This window comes from Labeo rohita, chromosome 3 (assembly GCF_022985175.1).
Source record: "Labeo rohita strain BAU-BD-2019 chromosome 3, IGBB_LRoh.1.0, whole genome shotgun sequence".
Lineage (NCBI taxonomy): Eukaryota > Metazoa > Chordata > Actinopteri > Cypriniformes > Cyprinidae > Labeo > Labeo rohita.
Window position 1 is genome coordinate 12,008,573 of NC_066871.1, and position 18,854 is coordinate 12,027,426.

Here is an 18,854-nt window from a genome sequence, read left to right on the forward strand (position 1 = left end):
ACTGTCAGTGGCCCCATGTAAATCCGATTAGGTGGCTGATTGACTCCAGAGTGCAGAGACTCTGCTGAGTTGCTGATCTTTCTCCTGCTATGCTAAGAGCATTCAGTACATAGATCAATGCAGCCAGCCTTATCTCATTACTGTAATCCTCCCTCAATAACTACTATGGCGACAATGTATTCCAAAAGCTGGCAGTATACTGAACAAACACCTATATGGAGAAGCCTTGAACCATTTGATTTTAAGTAAATGGCAATTACCCTGTACACATCCTGTCTATCACTTCGTGCACAGTTAGAGGTGGGCGATATACCGGTACGCATGATTAATCTGTTACTATTTGTCAACTGGTAGAGATTTCAGACTATCGCCTCTATCGTGGTTACAGGCTCACCTGACGTTGCTGTGTGTGTCGTTTGCATGAGTTTTTAAGCATTGCGGACTTAAAAACAAGTGATTTTAAGCCACTGAAATGCAATCAGTCAAAAAGGCGCATACAGGTGAAGATGGTGCTCAAGATGAGTTATTTTATATATTGCTGTTTTATAGGCCTTGAACAAATAAATACACACACTTGTATGTGTCAAAATGCCTGTCTTTCCAAGTATCCTCATTGACACAGTAATTTAGTTCTTAAAGGGGTCATCAGATGCCCATTTTCCACAAGTTGATATGATTCTTTAGGGTCTTACTGAAAAGTCTATAACATGCTTTGGTTAATGGTAATTTCTCAATGGTAGTGTGAATAACACCTTTTTTACCTTGCCAAAATCAGCTCTGCAAAAATCATCCTGTTCTGGTCGAGGTTGCTTTAAATGTTAATGAGCTCTGCTCGCCCCGCCCCTCTCTTCTCTTTGTGGAGTGACGAGCCTGTTTACTTTAGCCGCATTTAGCCATGTTTAGCCGTGAAACTTGTTAACTAGCACGTTATTAGGAAAGGTGATTGCAGAGATTCATAAAAAAACCCTTATACTCACTTCTGCAGTACACTGTAAAAAATAAAAAAACACAATTTGTTGAGTCAACTTAAAATAATTTGTTACCCTGCTGCCTTAAAATTTTAAGTTCAGTCAACTAAAATAAGTTTAGTCAACTTGAAATATTAAGTTGTACTAAGTAACAACTTAGATATTTGTGTTTGCTAAACTTAACAGATGGGTAAGTAACCCAACCTTAAAATTTTAAGTTGATTCAACTCAAATATCTGTTGTCACTTAGTATAATTTAACATTTCAAGTTGAATAAACTGTTGTTGAGTTGACTGAACCTAAAATTTTAAGGCAGCCAGGTTACAAATTATTTTAAGTTGACTCAACAAATTGTTTTTTACAGTGTAGGTGAAGCTAGATCATGAAAGATTCGCGCGAACATAGGTGCATTTATGCAGATGGGGAAGTGCATTCCCTTCACAAACAAACATAATCCACTGCATCTTCAGCGGCTCAGATGTCGGGAGTAAATGACGACCACTATGTTCATTATTACATCCAGCAACACAACACCTCAATCGCTCAATCAGAGATATTCTTGACTAACGTACATCCCTGCTCCGGCATCAAAACAATGGACGTCAACTGTTACAGCTGATCTGAGGTAAGACAATGTCAATCAACTATCGTGGGAGCGGCCTCTGTCTGTGTGACGCCACAACGACAGGCATCTGAGAATGGCTCGATTTGAAAAAGGGGATAATATTTTTACAGATTAATTAAAAACCACTGCATTTTTCTCATTATAGGGTAGATGTGTACATACACTGCCAACACACATTAATGTTAAAACAACATGTAAAAGTGAACTTTGCATCCGATGACCCCTTTAAGTGAAAACAAACAGCTGAGAAAGAAAACACGTGTGTAACAGTTTATTGGATCTGGGCAGCTCTTAAAGTGACAGCAGTCTAATATTCCTGCTGTCAGTCATTCATGTTAATCTAACAACAAAAGAGAGAAAATCTCTCACTGCTCTTGACTAAATCACTTTTGGAATTTTAATAAGAAGAAATATATATTTAATTTACACAGTAAAGAACATGCAGTGTTTTTATACAATTGATTACTTCATACAACGTATGTAGCATTTCTTATTTATTTGCTATACTGTCTTTTTATGTCCTGTTGCTAATTAGTTTCTTATTCTTATTTAAAAACTGCTTACTTGTCTTCAATGACCTTGAGTTTTTTTAATTTTAATTTTTTTAAATTTAGGCTACTATTCGTTTTTTCGCAAAATCAAAATTGCGAAATGTAAAGTTATATTTTGAGATATAAAGTTACATTTTGAGATAAAGTGACATTAGCCGGGTTTCTATCCAAAATTGCAAATTTACTTTGTGCGCAAAACTGGAATATTGCTTAAAACATTTGTGAATAAGCACTGTTTCCATCCAACGAGTCAAAGGGAACAAAATCGTCACTTCCTGATAAACTGGCACTAAATATCACTAAAAAAAGTAGGAGAAGCCACTGAATATAATAGTTTTCACATATAATAAGCTACTTGCGATTCAGGGAGAGAAGACGAAACAATACATGAGGTCACTGCTTTTGGAGGCAGATGCCAGTTGTTTGTCAATGCAGTCTTGTAATACAGTTCTTTAAGGCAAATACACAAAAATACTTTAGCAGCAGACTTTGCTCAGGCATCTTAGAATGACTATAACAACATTTCAGATGCTATGCAATGAGATCAGTCTGCTAGTTAGTCAAGTTATCCCGTCCCATAACACAGTCACATGAGTTTTTTGGTGTGTGTGGAGTAATTAATTCGCAAAATGCGTTTCTATCATTAAGCCAGCATTAACCTTTTTTCGCACAATTCAAAAACCACCTCCAGCGAGCGCAAAAACATGTTTGCGAATTAACTGATTTTTTTTTTTTTTTTTTTTTTTTCGAATTGTGGTGTTTCTATCACTTGTTTTTGATGCGATACTTCAAAATGCGCATAAAAACGGTGATGGAAACATGACTATTGTGAGATATAAAGCCACACTTGGAAATAATTTGTTTTGCAATAACAAGAAAGAAAGTCAAAATGACAATAAATGAAGTTTCAGTTGTGATATATAAAGTCGCAATAACCTTTTTATTTCACTCTGAAATGGAAACCGCTTTCCATAATGGACCATATTTGTGACATGCCGACAACAATTTCAATCAGGAAACACATAAACTTAAAATGAAAGACTAGCCAAGAAGCAAACAGCATCACAAATAGATGCTTAAAACTGTCAGACATACTAAAAAGAATAACCATAACTCACCCACAGAAATTACAGTGGTAACACAATCACTGATAAACATAGTCTCACCTCAAAAGGCGCTTTACAGCTCAACTAACCATCAATTTACTGAAGAATTTATGTTAATTTTTTAAAATAGGCCTAAGAATTTCTATGCAAGGAGGTCTTTAATCCCCAAATCACCCTAGCAAATAGTCTGCAAACTATTTTCACCTCCTCTGCTTGTGAAATAAGGATTAAAAGATCCCTATTTCGTGTCTTGGCTTAATTAGACAACATGATCTGTTCTTTAAAGTAACATAACGATTAAAGATTTTACTTCAGAAGCAGACGTGCTATCTAGGCCCCAAGTTGGTATTCAACAAGCTATGCTTTAGTCAAAGAGCAACCAAATCAATCATATATAATCACACATAATTAAATGCAGGATAAAAGGGTTTATTCAGATCTATTATTAGCATACTTACCTCCTATTGTGAGTACTGCTCTTTTAGTGATGTAAAGTCAAGTGTGACACCGCAAGGTGCAGCTGAACCTTATTTCAACCAGAGCTGCTAAACATTATTTCAACAATAATCACTCTCCAAACTGCCTTTCAGAAAAGTTACAATATTTAATTTCATAAAAGTATTACCCACAGGCAGTCAGCAAATCTAGTGCAATTAACTTTGAGCATGATATTTTTTCTGCTGGCCTTGTTGAACCAGTTTTTTACCTGCCTGCCCATTTTTACTTGGTCCACCATAAAGTATACATCTGTATGCAGTGTTGGGGAGTAACTAGTTACAGTGGCATGCAAAAGTTTGGGAATCCCTTGCAGAATCTATGAAAATGTGAATGCATGTTATACAAAATGCATGTTATTTTTTTATTTAGTACTGTCCTGAGTAAGATATTTTACATAAAAGATGTTTAGATATTGTCCACAAGACAAAAAAAAAAAACTGAAATTATTAAAATAACCCCCTTCAAAAGTTTGGGAACCCTTGGTTCTTAATACTGAGTGTAGTTACCTGGATGATCTACGATAATTTTTTGTTTTGTGATGGCTGAGTCCCTTGTTTGTCCTGAACAGTTAAACTTCCTCCAAGTCCATAAGATTTATCAGTTTTCCAGCATCTTTTGCATATTTGAATCTTTTCCAGTAGTGACTGTATGATTTTGAGTTTCATCTTTTCACACTGAGGACAATTGAGGGACTCAATTGTCCAGAAGGAAACACGATGCATTAAGAGCCAGGGGGGTGAAAACTTTTTGAATTTGAAGATCAAGATAAATTGTACTTAATTTGTCTTCCAGGAAACATACAAGTATCTTCTGTTGCTTCTGAAGGGCAGTACTATATGGAAAAAAATTACATTTCAGCAAAATAAGAAAAATCTGGAGATCTTTATCCTGTTCAAAAGTTTTCACCCCCTGGCTCTTAATAGATTGTGTTTCCTTCTGGAGTATCAGTGAATGTTTAATAGTTGTGTTTGAGGCACTCAGTTGTCCTCATTGTGAAAAGATGATCTCAAAATTATACAGTCACTGCTGGAAAGGGTTCAAATGTGCACAAGCAGGACCCTCAGTTAAACTGTTTAGAACAAATAATGGACTCATGAACAACCAAACCAAACCAAAACAAAACAAAACAAAACAAAACAAAACAAAACAAAACAAAACAAAACAAAACAAAACAAAACAAAACAAAACAAAACACACACACACAGTATTAAGAACTAAGGGTTCCCAAACTTTTAAGGGGGTTAGTTTAATAATTTCAGCTATTTTATTGTCTTGTGGACTACATTTAAACATCTTTTATGTCAAATATCTTATTTAGGACAGTACTAAATAAAAAAATAACATGTATTTTGTATGATCGCTCTTATTTTGTTAAAATTATTCACATTTACACAGATTCTGCAAGGGGTTCCCAAACTTTTGCATGCCACCATACATGTAACAGAGTAAAAAAACAAACAAGTACCTATAATCTGTTACAGCTACTGAGAAACCAAATGTGTAATTAATTTAGTTAAGAAAATGTTAACAATTACAATCTAGATATTTTCACACATATACAGAATTGATTGCTTTCTTTCCCAAACTGCATCGAATGCTCTAAAATATGAGACACCAATATTTCAGGGGTTTATGACACATAATAGAACATGTTTTTTTTTTTTTGATAACTCTTATTTTCTATTTTGGGTTTGTTTATATGCTTTATTGTTTTAAGATTAACAGTTTTTTTGTTAGATGCCAGTGTTTCCTGTCATAGCTGTGCAAAGATTTGATTTTAAAAACAGCATCATAGCTATTAAACTATATCTTGTTAAAACCTGTACTTAACCTCAGATTGATCTCAAAGTAAGAAGAGGTGCTAAAGTCTGATTTTGTAATGGCTGTGCTCTGAAATTAAATTATTAAAATATTAATTCAAGGATTTTGAGGATTTTGAAAGTCTGACAGTAATCAGTGTTGAGTACTACCTGTAAGATTAACCCGGTCTGCAGTAAATGATTGAAAATTATTACAGTTGAAAACATTTATTAGAAATTTAGAGAAATATAGTTGAACTATAATTATAGTAATTTGAATTATATAAATAAATAACAAAAGAACATTTACAAAGGAATAATATAGTAGGTTTCTAGTCAATAAAAATATGTAAAAATTCTACAGCTAGAAATTTATAAACACACTTTTACTGGAAGACAATGACATATGGTCTAAAAATGTAGATTTTTTTTTAATTGACAGCTATTCCGAATTGATACTTCCAAGACTCTGTCAAGTCCTTCGACAACCTCATTTGTATCAAAAAACGTGATGACATATTTAAATGAGCAGAATTTCTAACATTCAGTACATCACAGATCGCCAAATGTTCAAGTTTGCAAGACATAAAAATGCATGTTTCTTGGCACTTGAGTCAGCTGGCTAAAACCCTGGAAGTAGGCCATCGGGCTATTCTTACTGCTAATCCAAGATTGAGTATTTATTGCATTTATATTACAACAATGTCAGCAAATGTTTAATTCGCCCTCATAAGAAGTATTCAGTTTATACACAAGACTCAATTTCTTAATATTATCCTCTACACAATGCCAGCTGCAGAAAATGTCAGTACTGTAACCACTTTATATGATATCAAGCATTCAAACCTATTCCTTACTGTGAGACCTCTATCAGATTGACTAAATGTCAAACCACAGGATTACAGTAGGTATGAAACCAAGAGTGGTAACATCGCAACTTGAAACAACACGACCAGGAGAGACAGAAATGCAATCGAAGGCACTGCAGCATAACACAGTTACATAACCAGGAGATCTGTTCGCCCAATAAGGCTATGAATCCTCATCACTGTTTATGAATGAAAAATAAATAGCAAGCTAATCCCAGTAGACGCCACCAATGAAATTCTGATGAGTAATATATCATGATACAGTCAGTTTTATTACCACAGACCTTTGTTTCCCTACAAACAGTCATTATAACAACCATGCTTTTGTTTTTCATGACCACCAATATTAAAGCAATATAAGTCTTGTCTGACAGATGCAGATGAAACACACATGGGTTGTTATGAAAAATCAGGCTATTCATTAAAGAACCCGCACTTGCACTCACCTGCTCATGGTATTCAATCCCCATACTCAAGGTGTTGATGAGGATGGCAATCATAATTCCTCGATTAAAGTATTTGCTATCCACTATGCGTATTAATCTGTCCCGGAAGTCATCCCAATACTGAGCCAGGCGGTTACGCTCCTCCAGCATTTTATGATGGGGTGCACGGCAGGGTTTGAACTCTGCTCCATGGGAGAACTCGTACACCACGTCCCCTTCTGATCTGGAGTAATCTGAATCACTGAGCTCCACATCCATGGTCTCCAGGGCCCTTGCACAATACGGGCAACTCAGGAGTTCAAGAAGCAACGGACTGGGCACCACACCAGCCATCTGCAGCAGCACACGACTGTGGCCTACATGGAAAAAAAACAGTCAGTCAACAGTTGCATTTAATGCATTTTAATGCAATTAGGAAACACAAATGAAATATTGCATTTGCTTTAAGAAGCTAAGATGCATCTTGTGTTGATTTATTTTTAATTAAACTGGTAATGAAGCATTTTCCAGATGGTACTTTGGTAACTATGTAATATAATTAGTGATCATTGTGCTTTTAAAGGGAACTCAGTATGTGAAGACTTTTAGGCTTAAAGGAGAAGTCCACTTTCAGAACAACAATTTACAGATAATGTCTGTAATCCAAGATGTTCATGTCCTTCTTTCTTCAGATGGAAAGAAATTGTGTTTTTTGAGGAAAACATTTCAAGATTTTTCTCCATATAATGGACTGATATGGTGCCCCCAAGTTTTAACTTCCCAAAATGCAGTTTAAATGCAGCTTTAAACGATCCCAGCTGAGGAAGAAGGCTCTTATCTAGCAAAACGATTGGTTATTTTTATTAAAAAAATACAATTTAAATACTTTTTAATCTCAAATGTTCATCTTGTCATGCTCTCCCTGAGCTCTGTGTATTCTGGCTCAAGACAGTTAGGGTATGTTGAAAAACTCCAATCGTATTTTCTCCCTCAACTTCAAAAATCATTTCAAAATCATCCTACATCGCTGCAGAAGTTCCGACACAGTCTTTGCAAATTGAACATGCAAAGAAGATCAAACACTCTTAACAAAAACGGTAAAACAGCGATATAGGACGATTTTGAAGTTGAGGGAGAACATGAAACTGAAGTTTTTCGACATACCCTAACTGTCATGAACCAGAAAAAAACAGAGGTCGAGAGGAGTAAGACAAGATGAGCGTTTGACATTAAAAAGTATATAAATTGTATTATTTTTATGAAAATAACCGATGGTTATGCTAGATAAGACCCTTCTTCCTCGGCTGGGATTGTTTACAACCGCATTTGGGATCGTTTGAAGCCGCATTTAAACTGCATTTTGGAAGTTCAAACTCAGGGCACCATATCAGTCCATTATATGGAGAAAAATCCAGAGATTTTAGACCAACCATTAAAGATTTACGTTATTTAAAAATTCCACTTAGTTTTATACACATTTTGGACTATGGAGGGTGCCATTATTTTCAATGAAATGGTTGCACTCTGTGAGCTACTGGTGCTACCTGTTGCTATTTTTACCGCAACACGACTTGATACGATGACCACAGCTACTGAAAGAGCTTACAGGTGGTGATGGATAAAAGCATAGGCTTAAAACAAATGCCATGCGATTTTCCCTACAAGGAGTCTAAACGGCCCGGATATCGAGTGAAATCCATGCTGAGAAACTCCTACAGTGCCTGTGGCATCATGACAGTCGTCGGCATGTTTACATCCTGCCAGGATGGCATCTAGCGTTTCTTGTCTCTGCCGTTTATAAGCTCTTTCAGTAGCTGTGGTCAACTAAAAGCCTCAAAGGCATCAGGGCTAAAGTGGAGAGAACAAAGACGCGGGTCTTTAGGAAGTTTTATTCGTCCACAGGCATCTTCCCATTCTTTTCTCTTTTCTTATCGCTAGGAGAGCATTTTATTTTCCAAGTTGTGTTGCAGTAAAAATAGCAACAGGTAGTGCCAGTAGCTCACTGAGTGCAACCATTTCATGTCATTGAAATGATGGCATCCCCCACAGTCCAAAATATATTTAAAACAATGTGGATTTCTTAAATAACGTAAGTCTTTAATGGGTTTTCTACTACATATTTCAGTAAGAGACATCATTTATGCTATATTAAACCATACAAGCCTTAATACCCAGGGTTCCCTTTAAAAGTAACATTGGCCAACAATGATCATGGATCTTTCTGTTTCTCTTACACATTACTTCCTTCTTGATTGAGGACTCTTTCAGGAGGGACTGATCGTGCATGATGTGTAAATCATTCACATGATTTATTCTACCTGGCATCTAACTAAAACATCAATAGATCCCACAACCAGCTTGTAAAGTTGGATATTTAACGTATTACACACCAAACTGTTTCCATTTTACCAGGCAAACCAATAAAACCAGTTACTTCAGCTAGTTTTTTAGTCTACTATATTACTTCTCTAGCCACGGTCATGAAAAATAAGCAGTGCTCGGTGTATTCTGTTCAAGTGCTTCACCCTTTCTTAGTCTTATGATCTTGCAATCTTAAATAAACCTAATCGGCCTAATCAGAGGATGTCTGTGGCTGTACTCTTATACTAATGTGTTTCCTGAGGACGTAATCATACACAGTGGCCCACTTTAGCCTGTGGTAATGAGCTGAAGTGGAGGTGACTCAAGCTGCAATCAAAAATTACTGTTGGCAGAGGCAGTGAGTTTGAAGTAAACATGCAGTACATATTCCTGTTGACAGAAATCCACAAATAGTCATTCTGCAACAGACTGATATAGAAATGAAAACTGGCTTGAGCATGAAAGAGATGCCTTGGTTATCTGGGGCTGAACAAACAATATAGCGCAAAACCAAATGTACTAAATTCTGCTCATTCAGTCCAAATATACACAGAATTGGAACCCCACAGTAAATTTGTCACTGAAACTCCTTGAAGTGTTACACATTTAAGGGGATAATTCACCCAAAATTAATATTCTGTCATTTATTTTCCTTGATATCTGAAATCTTTATGTGAGGAACAGGCCATACTTTAAAGGGGACATTGGATGCAAAATTCACTTTTACATGGTGTTTGCATATAAATGTGTCTTAACAGTGTGTGGACACAACCACTCTACAATGATTAAAAAAACCATTCACTCCTTTTTTTATCCCTAAAAAACCTAAACCGTCTCAATTATCAAGCCGTTTTGATTTTCTGAGCAGTATGACGTCATACTGGCCCCACCCATAACATAAGAGTCTTCATTTTCTGCCAACATCAGAGCCACTGAGAACGCAGTGGATTAGTTTTGTTTTTGATGGTAAAATGCCACCAAATACACAAAAAAACTGAAAGACGGGTGGAGTTAGCAGTAGCTCATTATCATTTAAAGAGACATGTCAGGTGTGAACAGAGCTGTTTTTGACAAGGTAAAAAAGGTGTTTTACACGGCCATTGAGGAATTTTAACCAAAGTATGTTGGAGACATTTCATGAAGACCCTAAAGAATCATACCAACTTAGGAAATGGCCATCCGATGTCCCCTTTAAAGTGATGGTTTTCAAAATAAAATTCTGTCATCATTTACTCACGATTATGTCATTCTTAACCCTTATGACTTTTGTTCTTTTGTAGACACAAAATAAAATATTTTGAATTACACTGGAAACTAAATGATTACCACTGATTCCATGATTCCATTTCTAAACAAAATATCTAATTTTATGTTACATAGAAGATTTAGAACATGAGGGTTAGTAATCAATTAAAAACATTCTAAGTAAACCATCCCTTAAGTCATTTTTGAATGAAAATCTGCACCTCTGCATATAAAATTAAATTTTAAAGCGTATTTCTGAATATTGGCCTGAAGAATGAGTACTACAGCTCCCTTTGTATCTTGACAACTGTACGCTTTTATTGTCATGTGACTATGTATTTTGGAATCACACATCATTTCTGCCAGACTGTGAAAAGGAGAAACACATGGGAGGAGTGGAAGGCAACCATTTACTTTAAAAACTGTTTTTGGCTTATCAAAGTAAAATTTTAGCATAATAGGTGTAATGGCTGTTACATCAAAGCAGAATTTATCCAGGTCTAAAAATATTTATTATGCATAGGTGATTTAGCAACATATAAAACCATGCAAATCATTTAGCTAAATGTTAGCCTGAAATGGTAAGCTATCTATTTTTTTTTCCAAAATGCCAGCTATGGGGCAAAGTGAGCCACTTTGTGCTACTGGTGGAATTCAATGAGAGCTGTGGTAAAAATGAAGTTATATGGGTTTAGAATGACAATTTTTATGTTTGGGTTTCTGGTTATTGCTTTTTCACTCCAACGACAAAGTCGTACTGCCTATCCATCTGACAGGAGGAATCAACTGTTGGCACAACATTTCAAAGGGCTTGATAGCTACAGCCGCTAGTGAAGTGCTGGCAGTCGCCTCACTCCTTTAAAGATTGTGTTAATGACTTTAACATTTGAAGTATTGATTTTCTGTCACATTGGTAAAGGGCTGCCCAACAATCACTTCTCAGAACACCTTTCATTATCCTGAAACAGGCTATGTGAGGTGACTACAACTGGACCTGATATGAAATGGAAACGACGGCTATGAAAAACTCACTATGTTCTCCCATGAGCTGGTGCAGCTTCTCAAAGGGATCAATCGCATCACATCCTGTATTTGCATCCGACTCCCTCCTTCCTTTCCCTGCAGAACTGCTGCCTGTATAGCTGCAAATGAGCGAGGGCAAGATGGTCGGATAATTCATGCCCCCGTTTAGTCGCCCAAGTGCCGGCACGCCCACGGCAGAGCTCGTTCGCCCTTGCGAGGTCTCCTGAAAGTCACCTTGATAAATGCTGTGCACTGACTGAGTCCTGGAAGAAAGATTGTGCATGGCGGTTGGCTGCGAGGACACGGTCAGTTGCGGCCCCGTTGTGATGGACCTCATTTCCAGAGCCTCGCCGGGCCCCGTAGCAGTCACAGGACTGGGGCTGCCATTGCTGAGGTGACAGTGCTGTCGTTGGTGCTGTTGGATGAGGTTGTGGATGGAGCGAACCCAGTGTCCACCACCTCTGTGCCTGCTGTGACCATTGGCCCCACCACCACCTCCTCCTCCTCCCCCACTCAGCCCGCTGTTGGGGTTCACCTTCTTTCTGCGCTTGCTCTGCCAGCCGTTGTAGATGCGGGAAGCGCGGCGTTTCACCTTGCGGTACAGGTGGCTGATGTACCTGAGCATCTCCTCGTAACAGCTCCCCGGCTCAGAGTAGCTGGCGAGGGTGCTGTCGTTGGAGAGGTAACGTGCTCGCTGCTCCTGCATCAGCTGGTTCTCGCGCTGCTTTGTTTCTGAGAACTGGGTTGCGATTACAACCAGGCACAGGTTGATCATGAAGAAGGAACCCACCTGAGAAACACAAAAGCCATTTTAGTTTACCATCATGAACTATCCCTGCGTTACACCATACATGTAAGTAACGCATACTGTATGCACTACCATTTAAATATTTTTGAGTCTCTTATGTTCACCAAGGCTGCTTTTATTGAACTAAAAATACAATAAAAACCGCAATACTGTGAAATATAATTTTTTATTTTAATACATCTATTTTAATACATTTTAAAATACTTTATTAGTAGTAATTGATTCCTGTGATGGCAAAGATGCATTTTCAGCATCATTAATCCAGTCTTCAGTGTCACATGATCCTTTAGAAATCATTCTAATGCATCTTTTGGTATTTAAGAAACATTTCTCATTATTATTAATCTTAAAAACAATTGTGCTGCTGTTTGACGAACAGAAGGTTAAAAAAAACAGCATAATTTAATGTTTTGCAACAATATAAATGTTTTTACTGTCAGTTTTAATCAATTTAATCCATCCTTGCTGAATAAAAATATTAATTAAAATTAATTAAATCTTACGTACCCCAAACGTTTAAATGGTAGTGTATATTTTGGTATATTCTGCAGAAACCATACTGTAATTTAAAAGGCATTCTCAACTCAAATGACAGAATTTGAAATAATATGGCACACTGACAAATAGATCTATCTGTAATGTCACCTATAGAAATTTCTACTTAATTTATATATAGTACATAACATTTAACAAATGTATAGACCAGGCCTGAGAAGCATTTCATTGCTGAAAATGTAGCTTTGAAATCACAGGAATAAATGAGTTTAAAATGTATTCAAAAAGAAAACAGTTATTTTAAACAGTAAAAATATTTCACATTTTTTCTGTTTTTGCTGTACTTTGGATCAGATAAATGCAGACTTGGTGAGCAGAAGAGACTTTAAAAACATTAAAAATCAAAAACTTTTGACTGGTAGTGTATGCAGTGTGAACAGGCTGGAAACATTAAATACTTGCAATAAGAGCATACTTACTATAATAAGCAATATAAAATATATAAAATTGTAAAAGGAGTGGGCATCCATAACGTAGTACATGATGTCCACCCATCCTTCCAAAGTAATAACCTGCAAAAACAGAAGAGAAATTGAGATCAAATGAAGATGAAATGCAGCGAGACAGAAGATCCAAATGATCATTATCTTGATCTTGGCCAAGAAAGAATAGCAGTCTCAGGTGCCTGGCTCAAATTTCCAACTGTGCAGATGGCTGGTGGCTCAAACACTGAGTTGTGAGAGTTCGTCTGGGGAATAAAAACCCTCGCATTTAGTTTTCCTGCAGGTTTTTGAATGCTAAATGAGTTAAACATTCAAATGGAGAGCGATGCTAATGCACCTTGACCAGAGGTAAAGTTTTAATAAATTACCTTAGACACTCAGATCAAAGACGTCGTTAATTTTTATCTTGAACACAAAGTGTTAGACACGAAAGCTTTTGTAATTGTACTGCTTCTTCCCATCATCTAGGGACTGAAATGTTTTTTTTGGAGATAAAGACTCTCCAGTGAACACAAAGTACTAAGGACACATAAATCAGAGAGAAATACAGCGAAGTCTAACAGTTCATGACACAGAGTGATGCCAGAGGTCTGATTGTTACTTTGATCGCAGTTAAAGTAGTAGTTCAGGGTTAAGTCTGTTAGCATAGAGATTTGTTTTGGAAGCTCTGCGCCTGCAGCACCGCATTTCATTCTCATCCAGCTGTATCATTTAACATTAGACCTCGTGTTTGAACCCCAGTTCTTTCTATGCTGTCTACTAGATTCATTGTCTGATTCTAGAAAATAGACATTTTGGTATTTAAAGAAATACATTTCTTTTTCGATTTCCACAGTGCATCCACATACTTGGCTTTAAAACGGCTGATTCAAAGCTTAGCCACGTTTACATTTTGTAAACGCAGCTACTGCTAGACACACATTTTTACATAATGTAAATGAAATACATACCACGCATAATTTTAATACATCGCTTAAGAGTCCAGTTGGGTTCAGTTTTTAATGGATGTCAGAGTAACAAAAACTTGTGAGTTGGATTGTTTTCTGCTGGTTACAGCACTAATATTCTTAAATATTTCCTTATGTGGGTGTTTCTTCAACTACTGGCCCTTTTGTCCTTGTGGAATTTTATAAAATCACACTCTAACTAGTTTAACTTGTCCGCTAACAATGTCCAACAAACCTGGATCACAGGAGAATTCTGTCATTTCTGTAATTTTTTCTGAAAGCCATGAACATGCAGTGCCATTTTCACTTAACTTCAAATAATGCATTATAGCATGTTTAGCTTTCTGTAATATTTGCTATAAATATTTAACGGAAACGACAATTTAACATTTTCAGAATGGCCAGCTCCTGGCTAAAGTTAATTTCATAGTTACAGTAGCACTTTATGCATCTGAAATACACACAATTAACCAATATTTCAAATCTTTTTACATAATAAAAAAAACAAACGTGAAGTAATTCACAAATACACTACCAGTCAAAAGTTTTTGAACAGTAAGATATTTATTGTTTTTTAAACAAGACTCTTCTGCTCACCAAGCCTGCATTTAATTGATCCAAATTTTGAAATATTTTTTACTATTTACAATAATAGTTTCCTATTTGATTCATTTAAAAAAAAAATATTCCTGTGATTTCAATGCTGCATTTTTAGCATCATTACTCCAGTCACATAATCCTTCGGAAATCATTGTAATATTCTGATTTGCTGCTCAAAAACATTTATTATTATGTTGAAAACAGCTGAGTATATTTTTCTTTGATGAATAGAAAGTTCACAAGAACAGCCTTTATCTGAAATAGAATAATTGTAACATTATAAATGTCTTTATCATTACTTTTGATCAATTTAAAGCATCTTTGCTAAATAAAAGTATTCATTTCTATAATTTCTCTAAATGCTGATCTTTGGTTCTTTCTATTCATCAAAGAATCCTGAAAAAAGTACTCAACTGTTTTAAATATTGATAATAATAATAATAAAATGTGTCTTGAACAGCAAATGAGCATATTAGAATGATTTCTAAAGGATCATGTGACTGGAGCAATGATGCTGAAAATGTAGCTTTGATCACAGGAATAAATTACATTTTAAAATATATTAAAATAGAAAGCAGTTATTTTAAATAGTAAAAATAGTTTACAATATTACTGATTTTGCTGTATTTTGGATCAAATAAATACAGGCTTGGTGAGCAGAAGAGAATTCTTTAAAAAACACTTACAATCTTCCTGTTCAAAAACTATTGACTGGTAGTGTATATTCTGCTCACAAGTGAAATTCACCTTTATAACTCTTATTTATTATCTACACACATAAAATCTCATATTTCTCATATCTCCTATATATTTTATCACAATAATTTGTGTTAAAAATTACATAATCAAAATATGTTAAAACTATTTAACACTAAAATATAATTAACAATATTACAACTCATGATTTTTTACTCTGTTTAAACATGTAAAAGGCTATTTTCATAATGGAAAGACTAAACATTGTCTAGGACAACTTTAAAACAAATATACCTAAATGGTATTTAAAAAGTAATTAAAAGTAAATGATAGCATGGTACAACCTATCTATTTTATAGTAACCACTATAGAACAAAAAGAAAAAAGGGTTATCTGACCATAAAAGGGCTAAGAGGTGAAGAAACGTTGTTTTAGAATAACCTGCTCCCAGAGGTGCCATTTTATCAGTACAATCCAGGTCCTATTAAGATCTTATGTTGACACAGGTGAAAACCCTTCAGGCCCTCTTTTATAATTGCATATCCTGTACTGTCATTATAGCCCAGCCAAAAGGGACACCACGTGGCTGACCCACTTGTAACGATTGGACAAATGAGACCGACATTTATTTCCAACAGAATAGAGCACAGGTCTCATTGTGTGTCCGTACGATGAGCCCACCGCGGCCCTCCAACGAGGGCATGACTGCGCATATTAAATACTCTTAAACAGGGTTTGTGCCACGAGTCCGTCTGTGGTGATTCAACTCTGCTGATGAGGATGGATTGAAAGTACGGATGAGTTAATATGCGACGGGAAGCTTTTTCTTCTCTGATTTAATTTCCACAGGCTGCGATATAGGATATCACATTCCCATCGAAAAAATCTCATCACTTTGCAGAGCCCCTCCCGAGCAAGGGCCAGAAATGAGTAAAACAGACATTTGCTCAGAGGAGATTCAATTATTTGGTGTGGTTGGAGCGTGCTTAACAAGACTTTGTCCTGTCAAGATGAAAATTGAGTAATAAAAAAGTTGTAAAAAGCCTCATCGATCTTTGGAAATACTGTAACTATGACCTTTTACTTTAGGGAAAAGAACAATGATGCTTACTTATGCATTCCCACAGCGCTCAACAAAAAGACCATCAGTGACGTGCAAATGATCTGGATTACAAACACCATTCCAAAAGGAGCTTACCTGGAATATCGCAATCCAGGCGTATCCAATATTATCGAAGTTCACTGCCCCTTTGTGCGGGTTGAACTCCCCGGGCTTACACTCACTGTAAAACAGGTTCCAGTTAACACAGCTGCTGTTGCCTGTCCCATTCAGGCCAGAGTAGGCATGTGCCGGTGGAGATGTGCACTCAACACCCTCCTTGGAGGGGGGCACCTGACTACAGCGCAGCATGCCGTTCTCCTTATTGGAGGAGCAGATGAAGGGGTTGTCCTCACCTTCTTCATTCATGTAGTACGGACGCATGTGTGACAGATTATAAAGGCTGTGGAAAAACATGGAAAACAATGTTGAATACATGGCACTCACTTACTAAAACAGACACATTATATGCTCAGAGACCACATAGCATCTTCCTTATCTTAACTTGAGGTATTTACATTATGAGGTTTTATTAAAGGGGACATCGGATGCAAAATTCATTTTTTACATGGTGTTTGCATATAAATGCGTCTTAGCAGTGTGTGGACACCCACCCTACAATGATAAAAATCTATTCACTTCTTTTTTTTAATCCCTAAAAACCTAAACGGTCTCAATTATCAAACAGTTTGGATGTTCTGAGCATTATGATGTCATACTGCTCAGGCCCCGCCCATGAGTGCTGACAGACTGTCCTGTATTAGCATATTTCTACCCTCAGCCAGTTCTGTAAAACTGAACATAAGAGTCTTCATTTTCTCCCGACATCAGAGTCACGGAGGACGCAGTAGATTAGCTTTATTTTTTAATAGTTACCGAATACAGAAAAAATGGAAGAGAGGGGTGGAGTCAGCAGTAGCTCATTATCATTTAAAGAGACATGCACCGAAACAGGTCGCTGTGAAGAGAGCTGTTCTTGTTTTACACGACCATTGAGGAATTTTAAAGTGCCCCTATTATGGTTTTTTGAAATTTACCTTTCATGCATTGTGTAACACAGCTCTAAGTGAATGAAAACATCCTGCAAAATTTTAAATCTGAAAGTGCTCCGTGTATAAAGTAACTGACCTTCAAAAGAAAGAGTCGATTCTGAGTCATGAAAACGAGTCGTTTTTAAAACAAATCAAGTTGACGTCAACTTGAAACATTAGCATATTGCCTGGGAAAACTTGAACCCCCTCCCTCAAACACCATAGCGGATTCCTGTGCAGAAGACGCTGTGCTCTGCATTTTGAAGGCAAAAATGTTAGGGTACAGTTAGGGTATGTCAAAAAACTCCCAACTCGTTTTCTCCTCCAATTTCAAAATCACCCCACATCGCTGCAGAAGTACCGACCCAATGTTTACAAGGTGAACGTGCAAGGAGGGTCAAACACCCTTTACTAAAAAAAGGTAAAATTTTGAAGTTGGAGGAGAAAATGAGATGGGAGTTTTTTTGACATACCCTAAATGTCTTGAACCGGAGAGCACAGAGCACACATGCACATCGCAGAGCTAGACAAGATGAGCATTTGTGATTAAAAAGTGTATAAACATTAATTTTTTTAAGAAAATGACAGATCGTTTCACTAGATAAGACCCTTATTCCTTGGCTTTAGAGCCCTTTGAAGCTGCACTGAAACTACATTTTTAACATTCAATCCATTGAGCATTATAGAAGTCCACTTTTTGGGGAAAAATCCTGGAATGTTTTCCTCAAAAACATTAAATTCTTTGCGACTGAAGAAAGAAAGACATGAACATCTTGGATGACATGGGGGTGAGTAAATTATCAAGATATTTTTATTCTGAAAGTGGAGTAATCCTTTAAAAATGGTTGTTCTTATGTACTCTGTAGCATGCAAAATACTTATTTAGTTGTGTGTGTTGTTGTCGCTCCGTGCAGCTTGTAGGTCTCTGGCTAACTGGCTAACAGCAATATCTGTTTGCTTGTTGATTAGAAATGTGTCGTTGAATAGTAAATGTTTGTTGTTGTTATTGGAGTTCTGCTAAAGAGTAGATCAACACATTGGTGTACAATCTGCAGTGCTTTATCAATATGTCTCTGCATTGGGCTAACGCATATACCATGGTTGTTTCGGTGTTTACCACCAAGCTGTTGGTTAGAGTAATGGTGATGGGTGTTCCGTTTCCAAAATGCGCTGCATGCGGACCAATCACTGCAGATTAGCGTCAT

The 18,854-nt window shown here is 36.5% G+C and overlaps 1 protein-coding gene across 3 annotated transcripts in view; it reads right to left on the minus strand.

The window, feature by feature from the left end:
- cacna1ha (calcium channel, voltage-dependent, T type, alpha 1H subunit a) overlaps positions 1–18,854 on the minus strand; it is a 67,129-nt gene that overhangs the window by 38,624 nt on the left and 9,651 nt on the right. For all 3 annotated transcript variants that reach the window (XM_051103418.1, XM_051103404.1, XM_051103411.1), the window contains exons 5-8: positions 16,718–17,021; positions 13,253–13,345; positions 11,480–12,260; positions 6,863–7,218 (exon numbers count right to left, since the gene is read on the minus strand). In XM_051103418.1, coding sequence (XP_050959375.1) covers positions 6,863–7,218; positions 11,480–12,260; positions 13,253–13,345; positions 16,718–17,021 — 1,534 coding nt within the window. The remainder of the gene's footprint in view (positions 1–6,862; positions 7,219–11,479; positions 12,261–13,252; positions 13,346–16,717; positions 17,022–18,854) is intronic.